At 47.0% G+C, this 23506-nt stretch overlaps 1 protein-coding gene across 1 annotated transcript in view; it reads right to left on the bottom strand.

Moving 5' to 3' along the window:
- Nucleotides 1-23506, bottom strand: part of Cdh13 (cadherin 13) — a 487128-nt gene that overhangs the window by 124049 nt on the left and 339573 nt on the right. Inside the window, exon 3 of the mRNA XM_077792829.1 lies at nucleotides 21029-21237. Coding sequence (XP_077648955.1) covers nucleotides 21029-21237 — 209 coding nt within the window. The remainder of the gene's footprint in view (nucleotides 1-21028; nucleotides 21238-23506) is intronic.

The following is a 23506-nucleotide window of genomic DNA, read 5'->3' as shown; positions in this document are numbered from 1 at the left end:
CTAATCTTCCCAACAAGAGAAGGAGTCTGTCTCCTCCTCTTGAACTTGGGATCTTCCTGGGCTGCTTGGAGAGCACCGTGGAAGCCATGCTGTGTAACTGCCAGACCTGGGACCGCGAGAGCTCTGCTTTCTCATCCTTGGGCCACTCCCTTTGGAAGCCAACCGCCAGGCAAGACACTGACTCACTGTGAGGGAGCCTGAGACAGCACGTGGAAAGAGGCCACACGAAAAAGCCCCGTGGTGCCAGATGCATGAGTGAAGCTTTCCTGGCTCATGCAGCCTGGCTAAGTCACCGCTGAAAATAGCCGAGTGAAGGACAGAGTTGACAACAGGCAGACCCTGTTGGAATTCTCGACCCGGAGAATCATGACCATGCAGAGTGGCCGTCATGGAAGTCTCTAGGTTTGGGATAGTGCAGTGTTAGGTAGGAGAAGCACTTCTTTCCCACCTGTGTGACTGCCAATGCTCCTGTCACACAGCACCTGACACAGCCCTCTGACAGTTACTCTGATGGTCACTCCTTTGCTTCTGATTGCACGAGGAAGAAAACAGCCTGTGTCCTCTGTCATTCTGCCTGTAGATCCCTGGAACGCAGCAATCAGATGTCAAGGGAACCACTACACATTTATGGCTAACAGCTATTCATTTAGAAGCGCACTGTTGATTCCATCCCTCTCTGTGCAGTACTGATCACGTGCCAGGTGCTAAGTGTTAAGGACCTCGAGAGCCAACGGGAATGGGAAATACACAAAAAGCAAGAAAAGAAACAATGCTTTTAAAAATCACAAATGGTGACAAGGCTGAGAATGGAAAAACACAAGCACACACACTCCCCAAGTGCTGTGGCAGAAGGTAATGCAGTTCAAGTAAGGTGGGAGGGGCGCCTAGAGAAGGTGGTATTTAACCAGAAAGACCCACAACACCACTATCCCCAGACAAGATTCCTTCCTCCCAGATCAAAGCCCGGAGCTGCCGTCCAAGACAGGCCACCTGACATCATCGGGTGCAGAGCCCAGGCCATCCCTAGGACATGTGTTTTGCTGAAACACCTCCTTCTTCATTTTCTTATTCTCCACAAATTGTCATCCTGCCCAGACTCACTGTCTCAGCTTCAGCCCTGATCTCAGTCCCCACAGCCTCCCAAGAGACCCTTTCTCCCAGACAGTCCTCTCCTGGTCACATGTGACATTTCAGTGCCAGCAGGAACTGGACATCAGCACAAGCATCGGCAAACCCAGAGTCTGATTGCCTTGCAGTTCCCCTGGTCATTGGGACAGACATCTTTGTAGTGCCACGTTTAGGGTGAAACAACTTTTTTGTGTTTCTCTGCTCATTATGGGCTGGAGGTTTCATTTAGCTGTGGTACAAAGAGCAACATGAGCTCCATAGTGTTAAAGTCACGTGGTGTTGATTTTGCAGTGGGTGTCCTGGGTCCTCTTGCACTGTCCCTCAGTCCATGGAAGAGCATCTTCCTCGCACACAGTGGAGGGGGTGTTGGAGGAAGTTTGGGCTGAGAAAGCACCCTTCACTCATTACATGCATGTAGATCTGACAGTTCCTCATCCCACTGTATTTTGGGGTTGGCACAGGGAGAAGGGCAATGGGAAACCATTTTGGAAAGAAGATTTGCAAGAATCATGATGTGATTCTAGGAATTTGCATGACTTGATTTAAGTAACACAGAAAATCTACCCAGCCCCCACGCAGCCCTCTGCTGCTCTGATGTGGAGCCTCCACTGTCTACGTAAGAGTCTCCTCTTCAATGACTCAGAGGATGCTTATTAAATTATCTGTGTCTATAGGAAGGCAATGCACCATTAGAGACTGAAAATACGCTAGACCAGGGCCCCAGACATTTGAGTTCTCCCTCCAATTCTCTTCCACCATGCTGGGTGACGCTGGGGAAGACTCTAGAGTCAGAATGAACCAGACAGGTTTCCTGTCTGTAAAACAGGGACCAATGTTCAAGTGTACCCACCCACTCCTTCATTCATATTGCCAAGTGACTGTCATTGGCACCCACGGAGTGCCAGGCACCCTGCAGGCTGTGTACAGTAGCAGGCATCGCCATCGAGCATGAGCACCTTGGCCATGGGGCACACTGCTCACAGGTGAGAGAAACTGGCTATTAGGCAAGTGGAGCAGCCTGGAAGGTGGTTCAAGGGGAGGAAGGGAAGGCCAAGAAGAGGCCATCAAGCTTGCGTGGAGGATGACAGGGTCCCAGCTGGAACCTGGGGATTCCAAACAGACTGTGAAAACAGAAGTAGGTATGAGACAAGGGATTTTTTTTTAAAACCAACTTCATCATTTTACCTAAACCAGTGTGTCTGGGCCTGGAGACCTGGGACACTAATGTCGTGAGGTGAGTAGGATGGCCTGGGTACGGGCAGTGGCTCGGACTCAACCTGAGCTCTGCTCTCCAGGGCAGTTACATGAAACTTCCAGAAAATAAAAATACTGACTTTGTCTTGGGGCACATCACTTGCCTTCTCGACACCTGGGTCGCCCTCCGAGCCTGTCGGGGAGTTAGATAGAGCTCTGTCCATTCACCGAGGGACAGCGCCCAGCACTGCTCCTGGCTCTCGGTGAGGGCTTGGGGAGCAGCAGGAAGCCTCCCTCGCTTGTCCCTCCCACTCCTCTTCCTGTGGAGTCCGCGACTCATGATTGAAGTCAGGTTTGAGCTCTATGTGAAAGGCTAGATTTTCAAGAATGTAGATCTAGATATTTGGGGACAGATTATAATTTTTGATCGACTGTCCAGGTCAAATGGTTTTCTCTAGTTTAGTGCAACCAAGTTGTGGCAAAACAAGCTCATCATCTCTCTTATGTGACTAGGTGGGTAATAAGTTACAGGGAGGTTGGCGAAGCAGGAAGGCAGCTTCTTTAAGAGCACTTGAGAAGTTCTGCAGCTACAGCCCGTTTAGATTTTGAAGGGCAAAAGTCTTCGCCATTCACAAAGGTGAATGGTGAGGCAAGAAGATTCAAGCAGGTTCAGTGAGCAGGTCATTCTCGGAGGAACGTCTGAGTCTCCAAGCTCTGTTTCAGATGCAAGGTGTGTCAAGGGTCCAGAAAGTCAGCCCTGCGGGCCTCATAGGAATTGTCCTGTGACTAAGGTGTCACGGAGCAACCAGGTTTGAACCACGTTGGTTGGCCACACACCTCTGTGACTGCTTAGAGCCATGACACCTAACCAAGAGTCATATCTCCCTGCAGAGACCTGGTCTATGGCAGGTGCCCAGGTGCCTGGGTCACATCCCCTTGCCACCTCTGACTTCAGCTGAAGCTGTGCTGGACCCTCTGGGTGAGCACGCACTTGCCTGGCTCTTCAGGGCTCCACCATGGGCTTGCCTGGCCACAAGTCTTTCTGCCCTGGACCTTCTCTTACGCAGGGAGGAACCTGCCCTAAACGCCAGGCAGTGAACACACCCGAGGCCGCTCTCAACTCATGGGAAACAGGCAGCCTGCGAATGAGGCTCCAGGCCCTTCACCTTTTCAGACGGATGATGCCGAGGCCCTGAGAACTGAGGAAATAAATCCCACTGTGTACAGAGGCGACCTCCATACCGGATACAATTTTTCTGACTTTTTTTTTTTTTTTTTTTTGGTTCATCCCTGTTTTGCTCTCCCCTTTGACTCACTTCTGCTGCCTAGGACCACCTCCCAGAGGATGAGCCTGTCCTCAAGTCCTTGTCTTGGGCTTTGCTTTCCAATGACTCAAACTAAGGCCAATGCTATACAACCTGTGCATCCATCTTTGGAAGAAAAATGGATTAGCACAGAGAAAGGGAGCCCATCAGGCAGGAGAAAAAGCAAAGCAAAACAGGAATACATCCTTGCAAGCCTCGTGAGAGTCCTAGAGGAGGGAATCTCATCACCACCCAGTGTCTGCGAGGTCAGTGGTGTCAGCAGTAATTGTTTTTCTCAGGCTGCACATTTGTTTTAAGACCAGCCCAGATGCTGACTTCAAAAGCTTTCTAGTTTGTCATGTGCTACCCGAGACTCTCTCTTCTCTTTCCTGCAGGTCCAGCTCCATTTCGCCAGGAGATGAGCATGGCACAAGAGCATCGTTATGGAAACACATGGCTGCTTCTCCCTGTGTGGTCAGGGAGTCGGGAGAGGCAGCCCCCAAGGCCAGGTCTCTTCCACTCTGGCCATCCCTCAGCACAGGGTGGGAACTCTGACAGGAGAACTGTCAGAACACGAAGCACCCTGTGATCAGGGAGGTCTGAGAACGTGAGCCCTGGGGAAGACGGATGGAATACCGGACATCCACACACTGAAACACAGGAAAAGAAAAACGTCAGAGAGCAAATATTTTTCTAGAAGCATTAGCCAATGGCACACATGGAAATCAAGCAGAGGCTCTTGCTACCCAGACCGACTTATTTATTTATTTATTTATTTTGGAACTGGGACTGAACCCAGTGGTGCTTTACCACTGAGCTACATCCCCAGTCCTATTTTTAATTTTTTTTTTTTTTTTTTTGGACAGGGCCTCACTAAGTTGCTGAAGCTGGCTTTGAACTTAGGGTCTTCCTGCCTCAGTTTCACGAGTTGCAGGGATCACAGGTGTGGACCACCATACCAGGTTCCACGGGACTTTTTAAAATCTGATGTGTGAAGTGACATCTAGTTTTTTTTTCACCGTGCACAGCAAAGACGAGAAAAACCCCAAACAAAACAGAACAAAAAAACAACAAATTCCTTAGAGGGTTCTGGTGCTTACGCAAAGGCGGGGAGCCCAATCACACCCTAACCCAACATGGTGTTTAACCCAGAGGAGCCTCTACCCAGTGTTAATGCCTCTGAATTCAGGGCGGCACCCTGTGATGGCATTAAGGGGGCTCTAGTGTGGTGTGTTGGGGCACTGGGCTTGTGGTGGCCTTGGACTCCAGAGAGGGAGGAGGGTCTGACCTCAGGAGGTTTCAGTGAGTGTCACCAAGTCTCAAGAAGATCCAGGACGGAGCGGGGCAGAAGGAATGGTTGGGAAGGGAGCTGGCTGGTCAGGAAGGGCTCTGTGTGCCCTGCGAAGGCCCCAGCCTTGGTGGCGCGTTCATGCTCATTTTATACCAGAAAATAGCAGAAAGAATCGTCTACTCACTCACCATAGGAAGAGTCACCAAATCACCACTTTCTTTTACTTACTTCTAGCTTTTTAATTGACCCATAATATGTGTCACACATGTACAAAGACGTACAAGTATAGTTTGATAATTTCTTTTGATATATATGCAGTGAACGTACCTGCATGGCCATGGGGGTGAAGACACACCTCCGCCATCAGCCCCACAGCTCCCCTCAGGCTCCTGCTAGCTCACACCTTTCCCACGGCAGCCATCCTTCTGGGTTCTCTGCATCACTAGAGATGAATTCTGCCCAAACTTAGGCTTCATCCACTTGAGTATTCACCTCCACATCTGGATTCTTTCAGGCCACGTTGTGTCTATGAGGTTCAACCATGATCTTGGGCATAATAATATTTCTTTGCCTTTGTTTCCACATACTGTCTATCTTACATGCCCATCTACATGGGTCCCTTGGGCCCTTGGCGGGCTCTCGTGTTGCTTCTGGTTTGGGGCTCTCATGCACAGTGTTTTGTCTATAGGTATGCACGCGTAGACATTTCTTTCAGATGTGGATCTAGGAGGAGAATTTCTAGATCACAGGACATTCACCATTGCAGTATGTGTGAATTCTGGTGGCTGCACATCTTGGCCAGCACTCGGTATTGCTAGTTGGGTATTCCCTAAGTCATTTTGGTGTGCACGCACGCATGCATTTGTGGATAATTCTGTCTCTGTATAATCTCCTTGCAATTTTGCCTTGCATTTCCTTGAGGATTAATGACATTAAAAGCCTTTTTATACATTTAGTGTTCATTTAGATGCTCTCTTTTGAAAAGGGCCTGTTAAAATCCTTTCCCCATTTTTTAAATGGGTCCTCTGCCCTTTTGTTATAGTTTTGGAGCAGTTGTTAATGTGTCCTGGATAAATTCCCTATAATGGATACATATATTATAATTATTTTTTCCCAATCAGCAGCCAGTGTTCACATTCTCAATGGTGTGCTTTGATGAAAACAGGTTTTTACTTTTATTGAAGCGGAATTTATTCATCTTCTCATGTACACTTACAAGAGGCACTGGCCTATAATTTCCTTTCCTTCCATGTTCATGTCAGCTCTGTAGTGATAAAGGTTATGCTGGCCTTAAAAAGGGAGTTACAGTTTTACTTTTTCTATTTTCTGGAAAAATTTATATAGAATGTGGTTTAGTTTCTTCTTTAAAAATTTGGTAGACTTTACCATGAAGCCATTTGGCCTTAAATTTCTTAGGCTTTGGAGTTTTAACTGAATAGATGTAGAACTATTCAAAATCTCCATTTCTTCTTTTATGTATTTTAGGTTTTGAGCTTTTAGATTTCTTAGATTTGTCAATTTTAACTTTCAAACTGATCTTCATAGATGTATTTCCAGCACCTTCTTCCCAGACATTTTATACTTGGAGGATTATTAGTGATGCTTCTTTTTGCATTCCATTTATTAGTAACTGTGCCTTTCTTTATTTCTTGATCAGATTTACTAGGAGTTTATTGAGTTATGCATCTTTCAGAGTAACAACTTACTTGAGGCTTGATTGATTTTTTTCCCAATTATATATCCACTTTCTATGTTATTGACGTTAGTACTTAGTCTTCTTTATTTTCTGAAAGTTAAATTTTCTCTTTTTTGATCTGTACATTCACTTAGGCTGGAATTTTATCCTCTATAAGCAATATATCTACAGGGTTGTTTTTTTTCTATTTTCATTCTATTCCATTTGAAATATTGTCTACATTATTTCTTAGGTTACCCACAGAATATTTCAAAGTGTACTGCTTAGTTTCCAGGCAGATAGATCTGTCCGAGTTCTTGTTATTGATTCTTGGTTTCAATCCACAGTGGTCAGATTGCATACTTTGAATGAACTCTGTCATCTTGACCAGCACCCCATATATCGGTAGCAACTCCACAAGTGGCTTTTCAAGTAGCTTTTCCACTTGAAAATAATGTGTAACTGGCAGTTTTTGCATTTGTTATATGTTACTGGAATTTTCATTATCCCTGTTTATATTTAGATTAATTGTGATGTCAGTCATAAAGGCTTGTGTTAACATTTCCAGCTATGATTATGGGTTTTTCTATTTCTACCATTATTTCTACTTTATATATTAGTTTGTTTTATATATGTTATTCAATGCATTTCAATTTAGGATTATATCTGCCTGTTGTATAGTTTTATAATAGTGAAATATCTTTCTTCATCTCTAGGAATTCTTCTTTCCTTAAAGTCGATTTCCTTTGATAATACCGTAGGCATAAAACTTACTTTTGTTTAATATTTTTACATTTCTTTAAATTCTTTAACTTTCAGTCTTTCTGCATCTTGCACTTCATGTATATCTGCATGAAGCGATACGTAGCTGTAATTTTAAAATCCAGCCTAACGACTGCTGCTTTTAGTTGGAAGTCTTACCAAATATGTTCCTGGGTTCTTCCTCAGTGCTCCCCCTTCACCTCGATAAATTGTCTGTTTGCATTATCTGAATCTGAGTGTGTCTTTGTTAACAAGGAGGGACACCGTCCACAAATAGGACTGACACAAGGTGGAAAGTGGAGAAAGGAGATCCGATTCTGGGAAGCCTTGGGAGGCTGTCCAAGTCCTGCCTGAGCCTAGGGCAGCTCCTCACTCCCAAGTTAGGTGACAGGCAAAGCCAGAATAGCTGTTCCTTGCTTTGTGTATGACGGAGAACACCACGTGCACATATCCTACAGCACTGTGGCCTTACTAGTTACTGTCACTTAGCTTCATGAGCCAGCACCATACTGAGGACCTCATGTGTCCCAGCAGGCAAATCTTGTGATGTCTGGAAGAAGTATTATTTTTATAATTATTCACCAATGGAAAAAGTTAAGTCTCAAAAAGACTAAAATAATTTGTCCCAAGTCACAAGGCCAATGAATTCCAGGATTAGGATTTAAACCCAGGAGATGGGACTCCAGCATTGGAGCTATTAAACACTGCCCTTCACTGCCTCGTCCACTCAGGTGGGCAGAGTCGCCAGGAAGCCTTTAGATTTTGGCTCAATCTCTGCGGCCTACTTACCTCCCCAAGGACTATTTTATAAAATGTCTATTTTATTAATCACTGCTGATGGTCTGTCTTCTCTATTTTCTTATTTAAGGTTTTATTTCTGAAGGTCCCATTTTTGCTTTTCCAAATGTTCTTAAATGTTTTATGGGTCTTCACAGCATATTTTCTATAAAATATATGGATTGCAGCTCACTGCCACGTACAGTAGAATTCGGGGAGAGATGAAAATACATGACCCTGAATTGTTAATCTTACATCTTATTTCTATAGGATGCTTTTTCTTACCAAAGAAACGTTGACACTTTGGATTTATAACAATGCCTTTGGAAACCTTGAAGTTTTATAACAGAAAATAATGTGTCATTAGGCACTGTGAGGGCATAATGAGGCATTTACTACTTCTTGCTCATTTTGGTAAAGGTTTCCAGAAATAAACATTAACTTGTGTGGGCTTGGCATAGGGATCATTCATGAAATAAGGGGAGAATGCATGGCATAGTTAGCTGCTTAAATTACTTCTCCATAAATTATTCATGCTTCTAATATTTCCCTTCCTTTACAATATCTGAACTATTCTCCTTTCTGCACATCAGGAGTGCATTAGCATCAACAAGACAAAGTTAAACCCCTCTTAAAAAAAAAATTAAATGGTTGACCAAAGAAGCTATTGTCAGAATTCATCAGGAACAAAGAAGCCCTAGAAGATGAGGGGGATCTCTCAGGGGAAACCAGCACATTTTTGGTCTTGGTTTTCCCTGGGGATTGGAATACTTCATCTGTAATGAAGCAATAAATAAGTGACAGGCACTGCGAGTTTTAACTCCAGCTACATTTAAAAGTGGGAAGATGAGGCTTGGATCCAGTTGCTGGAGTCCATGGGCACAGGTTTGCTGAGAGACCTCGTCCAAGGAAGAACCTGGCCTGCGCGTAAAGGATCCAGGGCATCGGAAGGAGACTCCAGTTGTAGAGCTCCCCGGCCCCTTTTCTGGGAGTTGTACAACTCTAAGATTTGCAAGCATGTTTCTGTAACATTATTTTCATCGTAATTAGTTACAAATTTGAAAGAGAGAGAGAGAGAGAGATCCATAGCAATATGGATTTACCTATTGGCATACAACATTTGTTTGGCTAAAAAATATAGATTTTCGTCAATGGTTCTGTTGACATCAGATCCCTAAACTGGTCCTGATTCCTGTAAACTATTGCAGCCCACTGACACCATCCTGAGACAGAGACGTGGAAGGATCGCATCCTTTCAAGTCAACATGGAGGATAACAGCTTGTGTGGTGGGAGAATCACGTGTCGGGGGAGCTGCGAGCGGAGAATGAGAGGGCAGCTGGGGTTAACCTGGACGCTGAGCAGGAGGAGGGGGAACCTGGTGGCCTTGGCGCAGGGGGGTCGTGATCCCAAGCACTCCTCAGGAAGTCACCTTAGCAGTCACAGGCATGTCAGTGGGGTCACAAGGCGGGGGGGATGAGGCTAGATTCAAGAGGGAGAGGCCCTGCCACACCCAGAGAGAAGGAAATCATGCTTAGACCAGTGGTCACTGCCCTGTGAAGAAGACAGCAGGCAGAAACCACATGAGGGACAGAGGGAAGAGGGGAGTGACCCTGACCTCTCAGGTAGGGAGATACGAAGACATATCTAAGGTGGTGGCATGGTGCCTGGGAAGACAGGGTGCTGGGGCCAAAAAAAAAATATATATATATATATATATATATATATATATAGAATATATATAGAACATTGAGGAAGATGAGGCTTGAGGTATATGAGGGACGATGGGGACACACAAGAACCCAGGGAGGCAGGTGCGTGTACAGGTGGAGATGCCACGAGCAGGTAGACAGGAAGAGCTCATGGTCGGAGGTCCAGCTACAAACTTGGAGACGTCCTAGATTGGGGATGAAGTCAAGACAGAGCGCTGACAGTCCCCTGCGGTGGCAGCAGGGACAAGAAGACGAGCTGGAGGAGGAGAAACAAAAGGGGTCGCCCACATGGGAAGTGGGGGCGCAGCATGGCGTAGCGTCTGGAGGGCGCAGGGAGGCCGAGTGCTAGGGGGAGGGGGTGAGCTGGCTCAGCTGCTGTGGACAAGGTCTGCTGGGTTCTTGAAAAGGTGAACAGAATCACCACCTGAGCTGGCAATTCCCCTTCTAGGGGCAAACCCCAGAGGAGAAAAAGTAGTATTCCAGCAAACACAGGTCCACACAAAGCAGAGCTCACCATAGTCACAAGGTGGAAACAGCCCGGATGGCCATCCATGGATGAATATGTGCGTGAATTCTCACCTGCACGTATGATATCATTCAGTCCTAATGAGCAATGAAGTTCTGGTCCAGGCACGATGGGGAGGAATCTTGAAACATTGTGCTGAGCAGAAGAAGCCGGTTACAAAAGGCCACAAAGTGTATGATTCTGTTTATGGAACACACAAAACGGGTACAGACTGGTGGTCACTGGAGACCTGAAGAAGGGCATCGTGGAGACCCAACAGCAACAGGTATGGGGATTCATTTCGTGGTGATGATAATCTTTTGGAGATAGATGGAGGGGGTGGTTGTACCACATTGTGAGTCCATCATGTGCCACGAAAATGCCATTTAAAAGGGTAAATTTTCAGGTGATTCATTTACTGATTGAGTTAAGGCTCTCATAACCTAATCATTTGTCCACTAAACCTTCTTGCCTTGTCTCACCCTTGAGCTTTGGGGGACACCTCATATCCAAACCATAATATCTACCTAAAAACTTCTAACCTAAACAGAAAAAATATCAAAACAGAATAAATATTTTCAACAGCAACAACTAAAATAAATAAAAGGGTAAACTTTATGTGGCTTTCACTTCAATAAAATAAAACTAAAAAAATCAATTGCCAAATGCTTCAGCGAATTCAAGCAGGCAAGGGCCTCAAAGACATTCAAGAACATCCATCACTTGGTTTCCGTGAGTTCTAAAAGAACACTTCCAGCAGAGGGTTGAGGGCAGGAACTGGTCTAGGAGCGTTGAGGGTGGAGCGAGCAATGAAGCAGAGCTGAGGGGTGAAGTCCCCTCTCCAGAAGACTGAAGGACGGTGAGGTGACCTGGCTCCTGGGAGTTTGCTTTAGCATCAGGCCAACTGGGTGCTTGTGAGGGCGACCGGGGGATTCCGAGAGGAGGAGAGGTCCGAAGCTGCATTAATGAAAAGAGGCTCAAAGGAGTGGGCTCCAGGGATGAGGGGGAGAGAGGGGTCTTCCTCAGAGGGGGAGGGAAGGCGGCAGTGTGGGAGAAGGGAACCGAGAAGCTCAAGAGGAGTGGTGTCCTTTGCTCAGCCCAGAGAGTTGGAGAGCCTGCTATGGACACCCGTGGGCAGCGGGGCCAGGCTTCTTCCTTCAGGCCCAGGGCAGAGTCTTGGCAGCACTCAAGGTGATAAGCAGTAAGTGAAGGACGAAAGTCAGAGTGGAGAGAAGAATAGGGACCTGCAGGAGGCAGCTGGCCCAGTTCTGGGACTGTGAGCCTCAGCGGGGCGCTTCCCGCACCCTGCGGTCCCTAGCAGCTGCTCGCCCACTTGGCCCACCCTCACGCCTTCTTGACTTCAGTCTCCCCTTGTAGACACCCAAGTTCTTCTTGAATCCCCAGGCTATCCCACAAGGACCCCAGAGCCATCAAAACCTCCAACTCTCCTGTGTGTCTTCACATCCAGGTCCCCAGCCCTGGGAGGAAGCAGTTCCATGGTCCAGGGCCTGCAGGCGGAAGCCACTCAGGCTGATGGATGACTGTGCACCTTCTAGATTCAGCTATTCAGCCAATCTAAGCCTACACTCCAGTGAGAGTATGCAGCTCATATTTCTCTATTTTGACAAGGATAAGATGTCTTATTAAATGCCTTTTGAAGAGTCTGAGTACGAAGCAGGGCTCTAAAGTATTCAGCCCAGTGACCTTGGGTGCCTCACCTCTCTCCATTTGTAAAATGGAGATAACACTATCTATTTTGTAGAGTTGCTGTAAAGATTAAATGACTTACTATAAGTCCGTAGAGTGGTCTCTGGCATAGAGTTTGAGCTAAATAAATGTTGGCTATGATCTGCATTATGAACATCAATATTCATTCCATCTGTGGCATTTGTTAAGGCATTAAATAAGTTATTTATTCAGTGCCAGATATCGTGTTAAGTGCTAGATTTATAACAATGAACAAGTCAGTTGAGTGCCCTCTGGAGCATGTAATTTTACTTTATCAAATAAACTAATACCAAACTTGTGACATTTATGTAGAATTTAGAAAAAAATATAGATTAATTTTTTTTTTTTGCATTTCTTTTTCTTTAACTCAATTTCTGGGTCTCATTTCTTACTTTCTTCTCCCTTCTTTAGAAAAAATATTATCCAAAGGCCTGAACGGAAGAGAAAGTCCCAGATAATTAGGGAAATGAGACCAACAGTCATTCTGTCAGGGGCGTGGCTTTGCTAACAAGGGTCAGATTGAATCAAGGGACTTGGAGCAAAAATTCAGCCACATCTCAGTGGTCTATGTTAAGCAGAGCTTAGGAAAATAATGGATCCTGATTTGCTGTCATACCTTTTATGGCAGAGGTATGAGAAACAGCAGGGTTCAGGGGCCGCTGGAGCAAGAGGGATGGGCAGGTGGGCCTCGGAAAAGCCTGCTTACAGTTCCGCAGCCATCTCTCCGTCTCTTGGAGAACCGGCATTGTTTATAGCTCTGTGTCTTCAAAGGAAATAAGTCGTGAAAAATTGCCGTCCACCGAAGTCCAATTCGCCAGACGTGAAGACGGATTTGGTTGACAAAAGGGCACTTCTTGTCAAGAGGATTTGCTGCCAGAGATGGGCAGTGGAAGGATCCATCTGATTACCATAAAACCTGGGAGGCAGGGGAGCTGGGTGGTCCACTGGAGAGGAGAAGCCCTCGGGACCTTGGGTCCCATCTTTTCTGTGGGCAGCAGGAAAGGCCCCACACTCTCGTGTTCAGGCCACAGGCTGAGGGCAGTGGCTGGGGCCAGGCAGGTCAGAGCAATGAGCTCATCCGGCTGGGGAGGCCGGTTGGAAGGATGTGTTGGAACAGTTGCTTGGAAAATAGTCCCAAGCCTTCTGAGCCCCTTTGGCATGAGCAGCCCTGGAATATGTATAGTTATGCCAGCCCCTAGGGGAGGCCCCCCCAACGGGCTGTGTTCTCAGTCCTCAGAGACCAGAATCGCCAAGACCCTTGGGAGACCATCATGGTGCACTTGCAGTTGTTTCTCTGTTCGGGCCTACCAATGCGCAGAATCCTGAAAATGCCTGGGAGGGTTACTCAAAGTGTTTTTTTCTTTTTTTTTTTTTTTTTAATTTTTCCCTGAAAACTGATCTTTCTTCAATGATAGGAATAAAAGAAAGTTTAACAAATTTGTTTCCTGCTAAAAAAATAAATAAAAGCAACTGTCTTATGCTTTGATGGCCTCATACACATAATGTTTACTATTTGATTGTGGCTGCTTTTGAGATCATAAAGACAGACAGACACGATTCAGCAAATGTCAGCATCAGCCCCTGCTATGGGCCCTAAGGGGATGTGAATGAACACTTTTTTTTAAAAATGTAGTACCCCCCACCCTCACCCCAAGGTTATGGACCAGAGGGAATGAGGTCTCCATTTCTTTAACAGGACCCAGAAAAAAAAGAACAAATAAACTATAATAAAATCAGGCCCTGGGTAGGATGAAGGTGCTCCCTGTTTGTCCAGGTGATGGCTTGAGACAAGAACTGATTCTGCCTGAACAAATGATTGAGTCGAGGATTAAATAGCACCTAGAGTCTAGCCTGGGGTGGGGGGCGGGAGGTGTCTGCAGATACCTGCAGTTTCTATCTCATATAGGCAGTGGGGGAGATGGTGCGTCAGAACCATGATGCTTTTCTGTCCTAACTTTGTACGCAGGCCTAGGCTTCTGCCTTAAAAATTTGGCTGAGGTCACATAATCTCATTGTCCCAACTGCTGATTTGAGAAGGACTGAAAAAAAATGACACATTTTCCCCCGTTTTTTTTTTTTTTTTTTTTTTTTTTTTTTTTTTTGCTACCTGACTTTTGAGTATTGAGGCAGAGGAACCAACTGGGGACATCCATGGTCTGTGAGGAGACTGTGGTCCCCCATCATCAGAGCTGCTCCCCTCGGAAATGAAGGTCAGACTCTGCATGGACTTTGGGGCTCCATGTGGACACCTTGTGCTCTTTCCACAAGATTCTACTTCCACAGGTTTTATTCCTAGAGAAACTTTTGTTAAGGCAAAATGACAACACGGCCTGCCCACCTACCTAAGGTTTTCTCAGAAGCATGGCTCAGTGTTGTGTTAAATCTGATTTCTAAGTCCTCTGAGATTTCTCTGTGTCATTTCATCTGTAATCAGAGCAATCCCGCTTACTGTAAACTTGTAGTGACCAAGTGCCTCCCCAGGAATCACTCCTGGAGTCCCAGATGTTACCTTCCCTGTATTCACGTTCAGGATCCACTGGCATTTGGTGAATGATCATGGTAGACTCTAAGAGGTAGAGGCATGAGAGCCTGGAAAGTGCGTTGGCTCTCATGACTGTGTCCTGTCGCTGAAGGCAGGGCACAATTTCCCTCTGATGGAATTCCATTCCATGCACTTGAGAAGCCCCCCTGCTGTCGGAGAGCACGGAGGACTTGCAGAGTGGGACTGCTCCATGACCAGCTCCATGACCTAAGACCTGTGTCTATGGGTCTCAGTTTCCCGGCTTATAGGGCAGAAAAACCTCATGACTTCCAGGCACTGGTGTGAGGAGTAAATCAGACAATGCATATGGAACTAAAATAGCAAATTAATTCATAAAATATAAATGTAAAGCATTTTCCCAGACTTGGCACCATGAGGATGAGCCAGGATCCTGCCCGGGCCAAGAATTACATTAGGAAACCATGACAACATAAGGCTTGTCCTTCTACCTGAAATTTCTTTGGGCATTTTGCTCAACTATGGACTCATTTTTATTCATAATTGCCTTTTAATTTTCTTATGTCCTTTCAGGTTTTCACTGGATAATAACAGCACCAATGAAGCTGCAAATGTCAGTTACCAAAATAGCAGTGGTAACAGCCAACCCGAAGGCCCATCTCAACTGCCAGGCCTGCCACCCGCTGACGGAGGAGAAGAACGTAAATGATACATCATTAATGTGGGAGACCCTGGGTTCCCTCCCTGACACCTCAAAAAAATTTAATAACGTTTATATTGATTACTTGTTGAATGATACTATACATATATGATAGCATATGCATACAGAATTAAATGAAACATTATTGAAATTAATTTCCCCTGTTTCTTTTCAATGTGACTATAAGAAACCTTAAAATGATAAACGATGACTCACAGTATATTTGTGGTACTCTGATGTTGTACAAAATGAAATTGAGTTTTCACAAGCCAAAAAGAAGTCAATTTCAGTTATCTACACTTTCTATGGGATCAGTTAGTTTCCCCCAAGCATTTCAATTAAAATTAATCTTCAGAATATAGTTTTCGTAGATTCTGACCCACAAAGCACTCTGTTATCTACTTAAGTTAATGAATCGGAGGATGTCTTTTTATCTGTGTTTGAGGAGTACCCTGCAGCTAAGAGCCATAAACACAGCAGTTTAGGCATGTGTCAAAACACAACAGCCTAATGCCCTATTTAAGGTCCAATTCTTGGATTCCTACAATAATTTTCAAGCCGTATATTTTTCCCAATTTGGGTGACAGTTAAATTGATACTAATTTTCCATGGTAGTAACTGGGGAGGCTTTTGCTGTGGAGAGTGGTAATTCACAGGGTTTTGAAGTTATTGCACTTGTTAAATCAGTGCATATTAAGTTTCTACTCATCATTTCTTTACGATCACAGTAAATGCATAGATTGGTCATCCACTGGGATGTTTGTAAAACATATTTCATGTAAGCAAGATCAATATAATTGACCAGCTCTACAGACTCTGAGTCAGTCCACTTATCAGCGTGATAAGGTCTTGAGAAAGATGATTCATTTCACTGTAGCTGGTGACTCTCATTTTTAAAGCATCTGGGATGCTTTGAAGAAGTGAAGTCTGGTCACCTGTGTGTGGTGGGGCAGGTGTCTTGGAGGTTTGATGGCATGATGGCCCAAATAAACAGAGGATGCAAATGGTCCTCTTGGGATTAAAAAAAAAATTGGAGCTTATCTCACAACTAATAAATGTGCAGAAACACTTTTGTTTAGAATATGAGATTTGGAAAACTAGGGAATCGAATGTATAGAAGTGACAAGGATTTAGGTGACTTTGCAGTACCATATGGCTGATTGCTGGTAAATGTGTGATTTGATGCAAATTTGTGGTAATTCTAGGTCCCCCTTAATATTGTCCAAAGCAATCTGGCTAAGTATCTCCAGCATGTGTGTGGGCAGAAGGGAGCGCTTAGCCATTGCTTCAGGGTCTCCCACCCAGGACCCCCTTAAGGTCTACACAAATGGAATCTGAGCTCTGGGAAGGAGTGGTGACAGATGCCACACGCCAGGCAACACCACTGCTAAGGACTTCTGGTAGTTGAAGACTTGTTTCATAATTGTATTTTGAAAGTTTACAATAAAATCAACAATTTCTCTCAAGTGGTTCCTTTCTCTGGTTGCTCATTTTATTTTATTTTATTTTATTAGGAACCATTTCCAAACTGACTCTTGAAACTAGATTAGCAGCCAAACTTTTGCCTTTTAAATTGTGTGTTTACAGTGATGATGAACAGCCGGAGAGGAACCAGCCTTCAAATTCACCTTTCAGTATCTGTCAGAACTTTCTTTATTTTTAAGGATTCTTAACATAACAAAAAAGAAGGGGGATATAGATACAGTTATTATTGTTGCATTTAATTTGAGCAACTTGATTAAGAGTCCAGTTTTCCTTTTGGGTCAAGTTTTACCCTCTATTGACTTCCAGGAAAGAAATGTAAATTGCTCTTAGTTATCTTTTAAATACTGCCAAGGCTGCTGGTGTTTATTACCTGGGCTCATAGAAATGCAGAACCCCTAACTACAGGATCTCCTCATCCAGGAGTAGGCACTTGAGGGACAGGTGGCCACAGAGCAGTCACCTGCTGTCTGGAATCCCACACAGGTGTGGAAGTGATGGTGTCAGGCCCTGGTGGGTGTGGGTGCAGGACTGGTCATCTCACCCTGCCTCCCGGGTTCACTGAATGTGCACCGTAGCTCTGCCTCTGACAATCTGTTATGAGGAATAATTGCCATCGGCGTGGCACTTAAACATGCGGGTCACTGTTCTGAGGCTCTGCGTGTATTAAGTCTTTCTGTCCTCCGGGCACCTCTACCAGCTGGTACCACGCAAGCCCATATTGTAGGTAGCTCAGGAAGCTGGAGCTGAGGCAAGAGCAGCACGGGATTCACCCAAGGGTTCTGGCTCCAGACCCTCCTGTTAGTCTCCTGCATGGGTGCAGGGTCCCCAAGCTCAGGGCTCGGACTGAGATGGGCACAAGCCTAGGTAAGCAGACTGCTCAGGTCAGAGTGTGATAGGGGAGAGCCAGGCAGGCTAGGGGGGCGTGGAGGAAGAGGTGCTCCCCAAGGAGGGAAACCTTGGCCAGTCCTGAGGGATCAGAGGGGTGCTGGCTGCTGGTGGAGGGGACACTGTCCAGACAGAGGCACGGCCAGCATGAAGGGATGGGAAAGCCGGGCCAATCCAAGAAAGCAATGTGGTTTGGTACTGCAGAGGCAGAGTAAGTTAGGGGGGGGAGTGTTCATCCCGCCCTGCTCTTCCATTTGTTCAGAAGACGTTTACTGAGCACCAACTGTATACCAAGCATTGTGTTGGGTGCTGAGGTTTGAGCAGTAAACTCACGGATGGGTGGATAGAGGAGGGAAGGAAGACCTTATAACAGTTCCTGCTGCATGTCACATCAATCCAGACCCCCACGGTCTGCCCACCTGTTTCCAGGATTTTAACTCAGCATTTTCCTTCCAGCCTCCTTGACCCAGAGACAGGCCCCGGGGCACCAGATGCTGGCTTGTGTGAGTACCAGGCAGGATGAGCCTTGGGGGATGGAGGGTGGCAGATGGCCTCTGCAACTGCAGAGCTCCTGGCTGAGGGTACGGAGGGAGTGTCCCCAGGGTGCACAGTGGCCAAGCCCATCACAGCGGCCTGAGCAGAAATGGGATGCAAGGGGCCAAGAGGAGCCATGCCCAGTGGGACCAGAGTTCACAGGGAGGGTCTGCCACCTTCCACCATGGGGAGAGGACCTTGAATGGGTTCTGATAATCTGCCAGTCTGGGTCTCAGGCCTTGATGGCTACTGTGGTCATTGTGTCTGTGGTAGATAACCTTTGGGCATAGGTGTTCTGTCCCAGAGGTCAAGAGGAGGCTCCTGAGCCATGCTGCTAGGGTTAGCCCTGGCTCTGCCACCTACTGCTGTGACCAGTGTCAGACAGTCTCATGCCTCTGGGTCTCCTTACCCATGAATGCAGGTGATAGTGGCACCAATAACACCCCTCTCTGTGGGCTGAAAGAGTAACCCAGCAGGCTGAGCTGTCACAGGTGTCCCTAAGCATCAGGGCTGGACTTCACTGTGGTGTGGCCAACAGATAACCATTACTACTCCCTGCTCACAGCACTGCCCACTTCCCTGACCCACCCTGCTCCAGGCACAGAGCAGCGGGCACCTGCCTCCCTGCCTTACCTACCCCTAGGCACACTCCTTGTCCCTCCCCAGCCAGCGCTGAGCTGACTCCCACCCTGTCAGACCCCTGGGCCACACACAATCTGGCTTTAAAAATCACCAACTACAGATCTATCCACGTCTGTGTTCTCCTCAGAGGGGTTCATCTGCTACCAATTTTGTCTTCCTTTCCTATTCTTTCTTTTTTTCTTTTTGGGGGCTTGTTAGGCACAGACACAGCTGGGCACCTTCACAAGGCCAGTGTTCACACCTCATGGAATTACCAAGGGCGGAGCTGAGCATGGCGTGCCAAGTGGTGCAGCAGCCTCTGCTTATAGGAAGCAGATGATGGCAGCCAAGTTCTGTGGATGGTGCCTTCAGATGCAGGAGAATGGAAAACAGCTGGGAATTGGATGAGCTGCTGCTGTGAAGTGCCTCCTGGGCCTGGAAGAGCGGCCTCTCCTGGTCAAGCCCTTCCCTGTGAAGCCCGGCCTCCCAGCCCACCGAGTGGGAGTTATCCTAGGAAGTACCCAGAATCCCTTCTGTCTTCTTTCAAGAAAAACACTATGACCTTGTCTTCTCTGGACATAAAGAGCCACCAATCACAAGGAACATCTGCCAATGAGACGCATTGGGTCCCTTAGGGAGCCCCTGACTGAGTCTCTACCCTGCCTCATGTTTCCTAGGAGCACGTTTTGCTGCACATAGTGGTGACTCTGCTTCTTTGTGTGTTTGCCAAGTCACTTACGTCGCAGGTGAGTGAGACACTGTGGAAACGGCAGTGAGGAAGGAAGAGAAGATCTTGCCTCTGTGGTGCTGACGGGCCTCGTGTCTGGTCTGCACCGTCACCAACATTCCATTTTCTTTTAAAACATCAGTGACGCTGTAGATTCAATCCTGGGCTATGAATTACCCTTAACTACAGTTTCACAGGGAGGAAGGGGAATTATTGAGTGGATCTAGTTCTGTGATGGAAAATAGATCCTAATCCCATCCATAGAAATGTCTTTAAATGCTGAATCGATAGTAGGTTCCTGAAGCACTGCTTTGGGAAGACACTCAGGTCACGCCGGGGGTCATCAGCCATGTCTGCATGAGCATGGTGAAGAGTGGGGCAGCTCCCAGGCCAATGGCCGCTGAGGTGCCATCCCAGCCTGTGCACCCTCCAGTCTGCAGACCAAGTAGTTATAATACTCTCCCGATCACTGAACCAGACCCCAGATCACAGACAAGGAGGGTCACGAGTGGCAGATGAAGAAAGGATACGTGAACTCCAGGCACGGAAAGACTGAGGAAATGCAGGGTCGCACAGAAAAGGCCAAGCAGGCCAAGAGCCGACCACACTGTCATCATCATTAATTTGCTGAGTAGTTTTCAAAACATCCTTTAATCAAGAAGCCAGAGACTCTAAGCTCCTGGTGAAGGAGGATAGGTGAGTCAGTTGTATGCAGCACAAAGCCTCTGAGTGACAGAATTGGGGCCAAGAGGCAGTGTGTGGCACTCATGTGCTGTATACACGTGTGGGGGACGGTAAGGATCCACATTCACATGCATCTGATGGGAACAGATGCTGGTGTGTGGCAAAAGAGGGAGCCACTCCATATGCAATGGCCTTGCTACACAACTCCAGTGGGACACTGCGCTCTTCCCTGCCCCACGTCCATTTCTCTTCCTCTGAAGCTAGCTTCTGCTTTACTTTGAGGGATTACTCTTCCTTTACTCCCTGTCCATGTGTTTAGGGGTGGGGATGACCCCACCCTGGTTTCAAGAAAAGACACGTGACCCTGACATGGTTGATTAGAGCATCACAGTCCAGTGGACTGGACTCAGAGGTCCGTTCAGGGAAGGACTCAGGAGCTGATGAGACTCAAAGCTTCGTTACCATCATCTAGAGGAGACAGATGTTCTCTCAAGTGGCTTCAGCCTGGGAGAACAAGGTCAAGCTGCAGAGACCTCCACCCTGGGAGGCAGGGAGAGGTGAGCCCCTCGGAGCAGACCCAGCAAAACAGGATGTACACAGACCAAAGTTGTTGCCATTATATAGCACCAGTACATAGACACCCCTAAAATGTATTAGTTACATAAATCAATAAATTCCTACTGCTCCTCCCCCACCATTTTTCAGTTGAATTTCTCTCATTTGCAACAATAATAACAAAAATAATCTTAGCCAATGCAATAAAGATCCATTTTGCACACAAGACAAAGACCCAGTGCTCTTCTTGCACCCAAGGTTACCTGCAAGGACCCCTGGATGTCCTTCCCGCCGATGATCATGAGTTCTGCCATGTCCTCAGCGTGGGGAGTCCGCGCGTGCACAAACAGGGTCCTGCCCACTGCAGTTATGTTTCTCAGGGCAACTAGGCTGCCATCGCTGTTCACCCTGAAGTGTGGGCTTGACACCTCATAGCGCAGCTTGTCGTTTCCTTTACAGTCACTGAAGGTCACTGGGAATAGAAAACAACAGAAAAGCATGGGTAGGTTGCTACCGCTCACCTATCAAGTGCAGGTCACCTGGAGGGTCCCCACCACAGCCCTTTATCCCACAGCAGGCCACTTGTGCCTGGGTGACTGTGACTGTGTGTTGATGGATTTTACTCTGTCAAAACACACCCTTGGTCGCCTCCCAGTTCTGAGCTGGTGCTAAGCCCTGAGGATGCCAGGATGCAGGGCAGGCCCTGCCCTGAGGGCAGTGGGTGGGGTGAACAGTCAGATATGGAAGAGTGACATTTAGGGAGGTGATCTAATTCTGGTTCGCACGAGTTGCTGGGCAGAACCACAGAGCCCTGGGGAACATGGCGGACGGCTTCACAGAGGCAAAGTTTGAGCTGGAACTTAAGATAAGTAGGAGGCTCTCAATAGGGCCAAGGACATCCCAGACTATCCCGAGGCATGGATTCAGGAATGAGAACCAGGCAACCAGGAGCCCTTGGAGAAGGGCCAATGGGAAATGGAGCAGGGATGTTGGGAACTAGAAAGAAAGTCTGGAAGTGAAACCCGGTGTGTCTGGAAGACAAACTGGGGAAAGCCAGTAAGTTGTGGTGCTTCGTGACAGGCTTGGGCTATTTTCAGTGTGTCTCGGGTCAGGATCCCGTGTGTGCTCTGGTTCTAGTGGACAGCAGTGTTTCCCAAGGGTTGAGGTGCACAAGGAGCACACGGGGAGCCTTATGAAAACCCTGAGATTCTAGTGTGGTGAATCTGGGTTAGAGCATGGCAGACAGAGAGGCCGGGAAAGCCAGGGGCCTGGTGTGTGCTAGTGATCCTGGCTGGACAACGGCGGCGGTGGTGGTGGTGATGTGGGGAGGGAGACAGGAGCTGAGTTCCTGCAGGTATGGCTCAGCCACGGGTGGGAAAGCAGACTGAAAGTGGCTCCTGGATGCACCACGTGGGACACGGGAGTCCTGCCGCCAGCACTGGTGTGATGGCCCTTGTGCTGCCCTCTGGGAGCTTCTGTGTCTAGCATACGACTCCATTGTTAGGGCCTCCACCACCCGCCCCGTGCTGCCTGCCTGTCTGCCTCTGCTGTGGACTCAGGGGCCCTGGTGAGTAAGCCAAGGAGTAGACTCACTCCCCCCAGCATAGGAACGTAAGACCATAGTTCCCCTTATCTCAGGGGGACACACTCCAAGACCCCTAGTGTATCTCTGAAACCCTGGATAGCACCGAAACCTGAATAGACTATGTTTTTTTTTCCCTAGGATAAAGTTTGATTTATAAATTAGGCACAGTGAGAGATTAACAATAATAAAAATAATAAAATAGAATAATTATAACAAAACACTGGCATAAAAGTTATGTAAAAGGCTGCAAATCAACACACTGTGAACAAAGTTATGTGGACCAATCCCCCCCCCACCCCTTTTCCCATTGAATTCAGCTCATGGTTGACCACAAGTAACCGAAATCGACTAAAGCAAAAGCAAAGCCGTGGGCCAGGGGGCTACATGCTCTCTGCTGAGATGTTTACTTATTTGACAAACCTTTAATTGAAGTTTCGCACAGATACAGAAGAGTGCATAAATCAGACTGTGTGACCAATGAATTTTTACAACATGGGTCCTAGAGCACCCATCACTCAGACCACAGCACATTACCCTCTCTTCATGGGTAGAATTCCACCCTCCTCCCCAGAGGCTGAGTCCACAGGTGGGGTTCACCTGAGTGTGCGTGTCACTGACGTGGCTTCACCCAGCATGCCCTTGTGTGTGGCTGCCCTTGTGTGTGGCTGCTTTCATCCTACATCACATTTTGTGAGATTCATCTGCGAGGCTGCAAGTCACATCCTGACCACCAAACACTCTGCAGTATCTGGACCGCTGCACCCCAATCCACTCTGTGCCAGGCTCAGTTAGGGCTTACTTATTCTACTATCAATGGGCACCTCAGTTGGTTCCAATTTGGGTCACTTAAAACATTGCTACTAGGGACTTTCTGCTATGTCTTTTGGTGACAACATCTACATAGGTCCCAGTTCACTGTAAAGCCATATAAATATTTGACGAACTGAGCTGATCTTTCTGCTCTGGAAAGATGAGGCTTAAGGCAACAGTCGCCTTATCAGATGGTGATATGGAGAGCGTGGACGGGGCACTTTCCATGTGCCAGGCTCAGTGACATGCATTTTACAGACATTCTGATTCAGGCCTCATGATGACAAGGAATAAGAACTATTCTGATTCCTTCTCCTGACAGTTTCCAGGTAAGGTGACTAAGGTT

This window comes from Urocitellus parryii, chromosome 15, assembly GCF_045843805.1.
Source record: "Urocitellus parryii isolate mUroPar1 chromosome 15, mUroPar1.hap1, whole genome shotgun sequence".
Lineage (NCBI taxonomy): Eukaryota > Metazoa > Chordata > Mammalia > Rodentia > Sciuridae > Urocitellus > Urocitellus parryii.
Note: the sequence above shows the minus strand (reverse complement) of the source record. Positions and strands in the feature narration are given on the sequence as shown.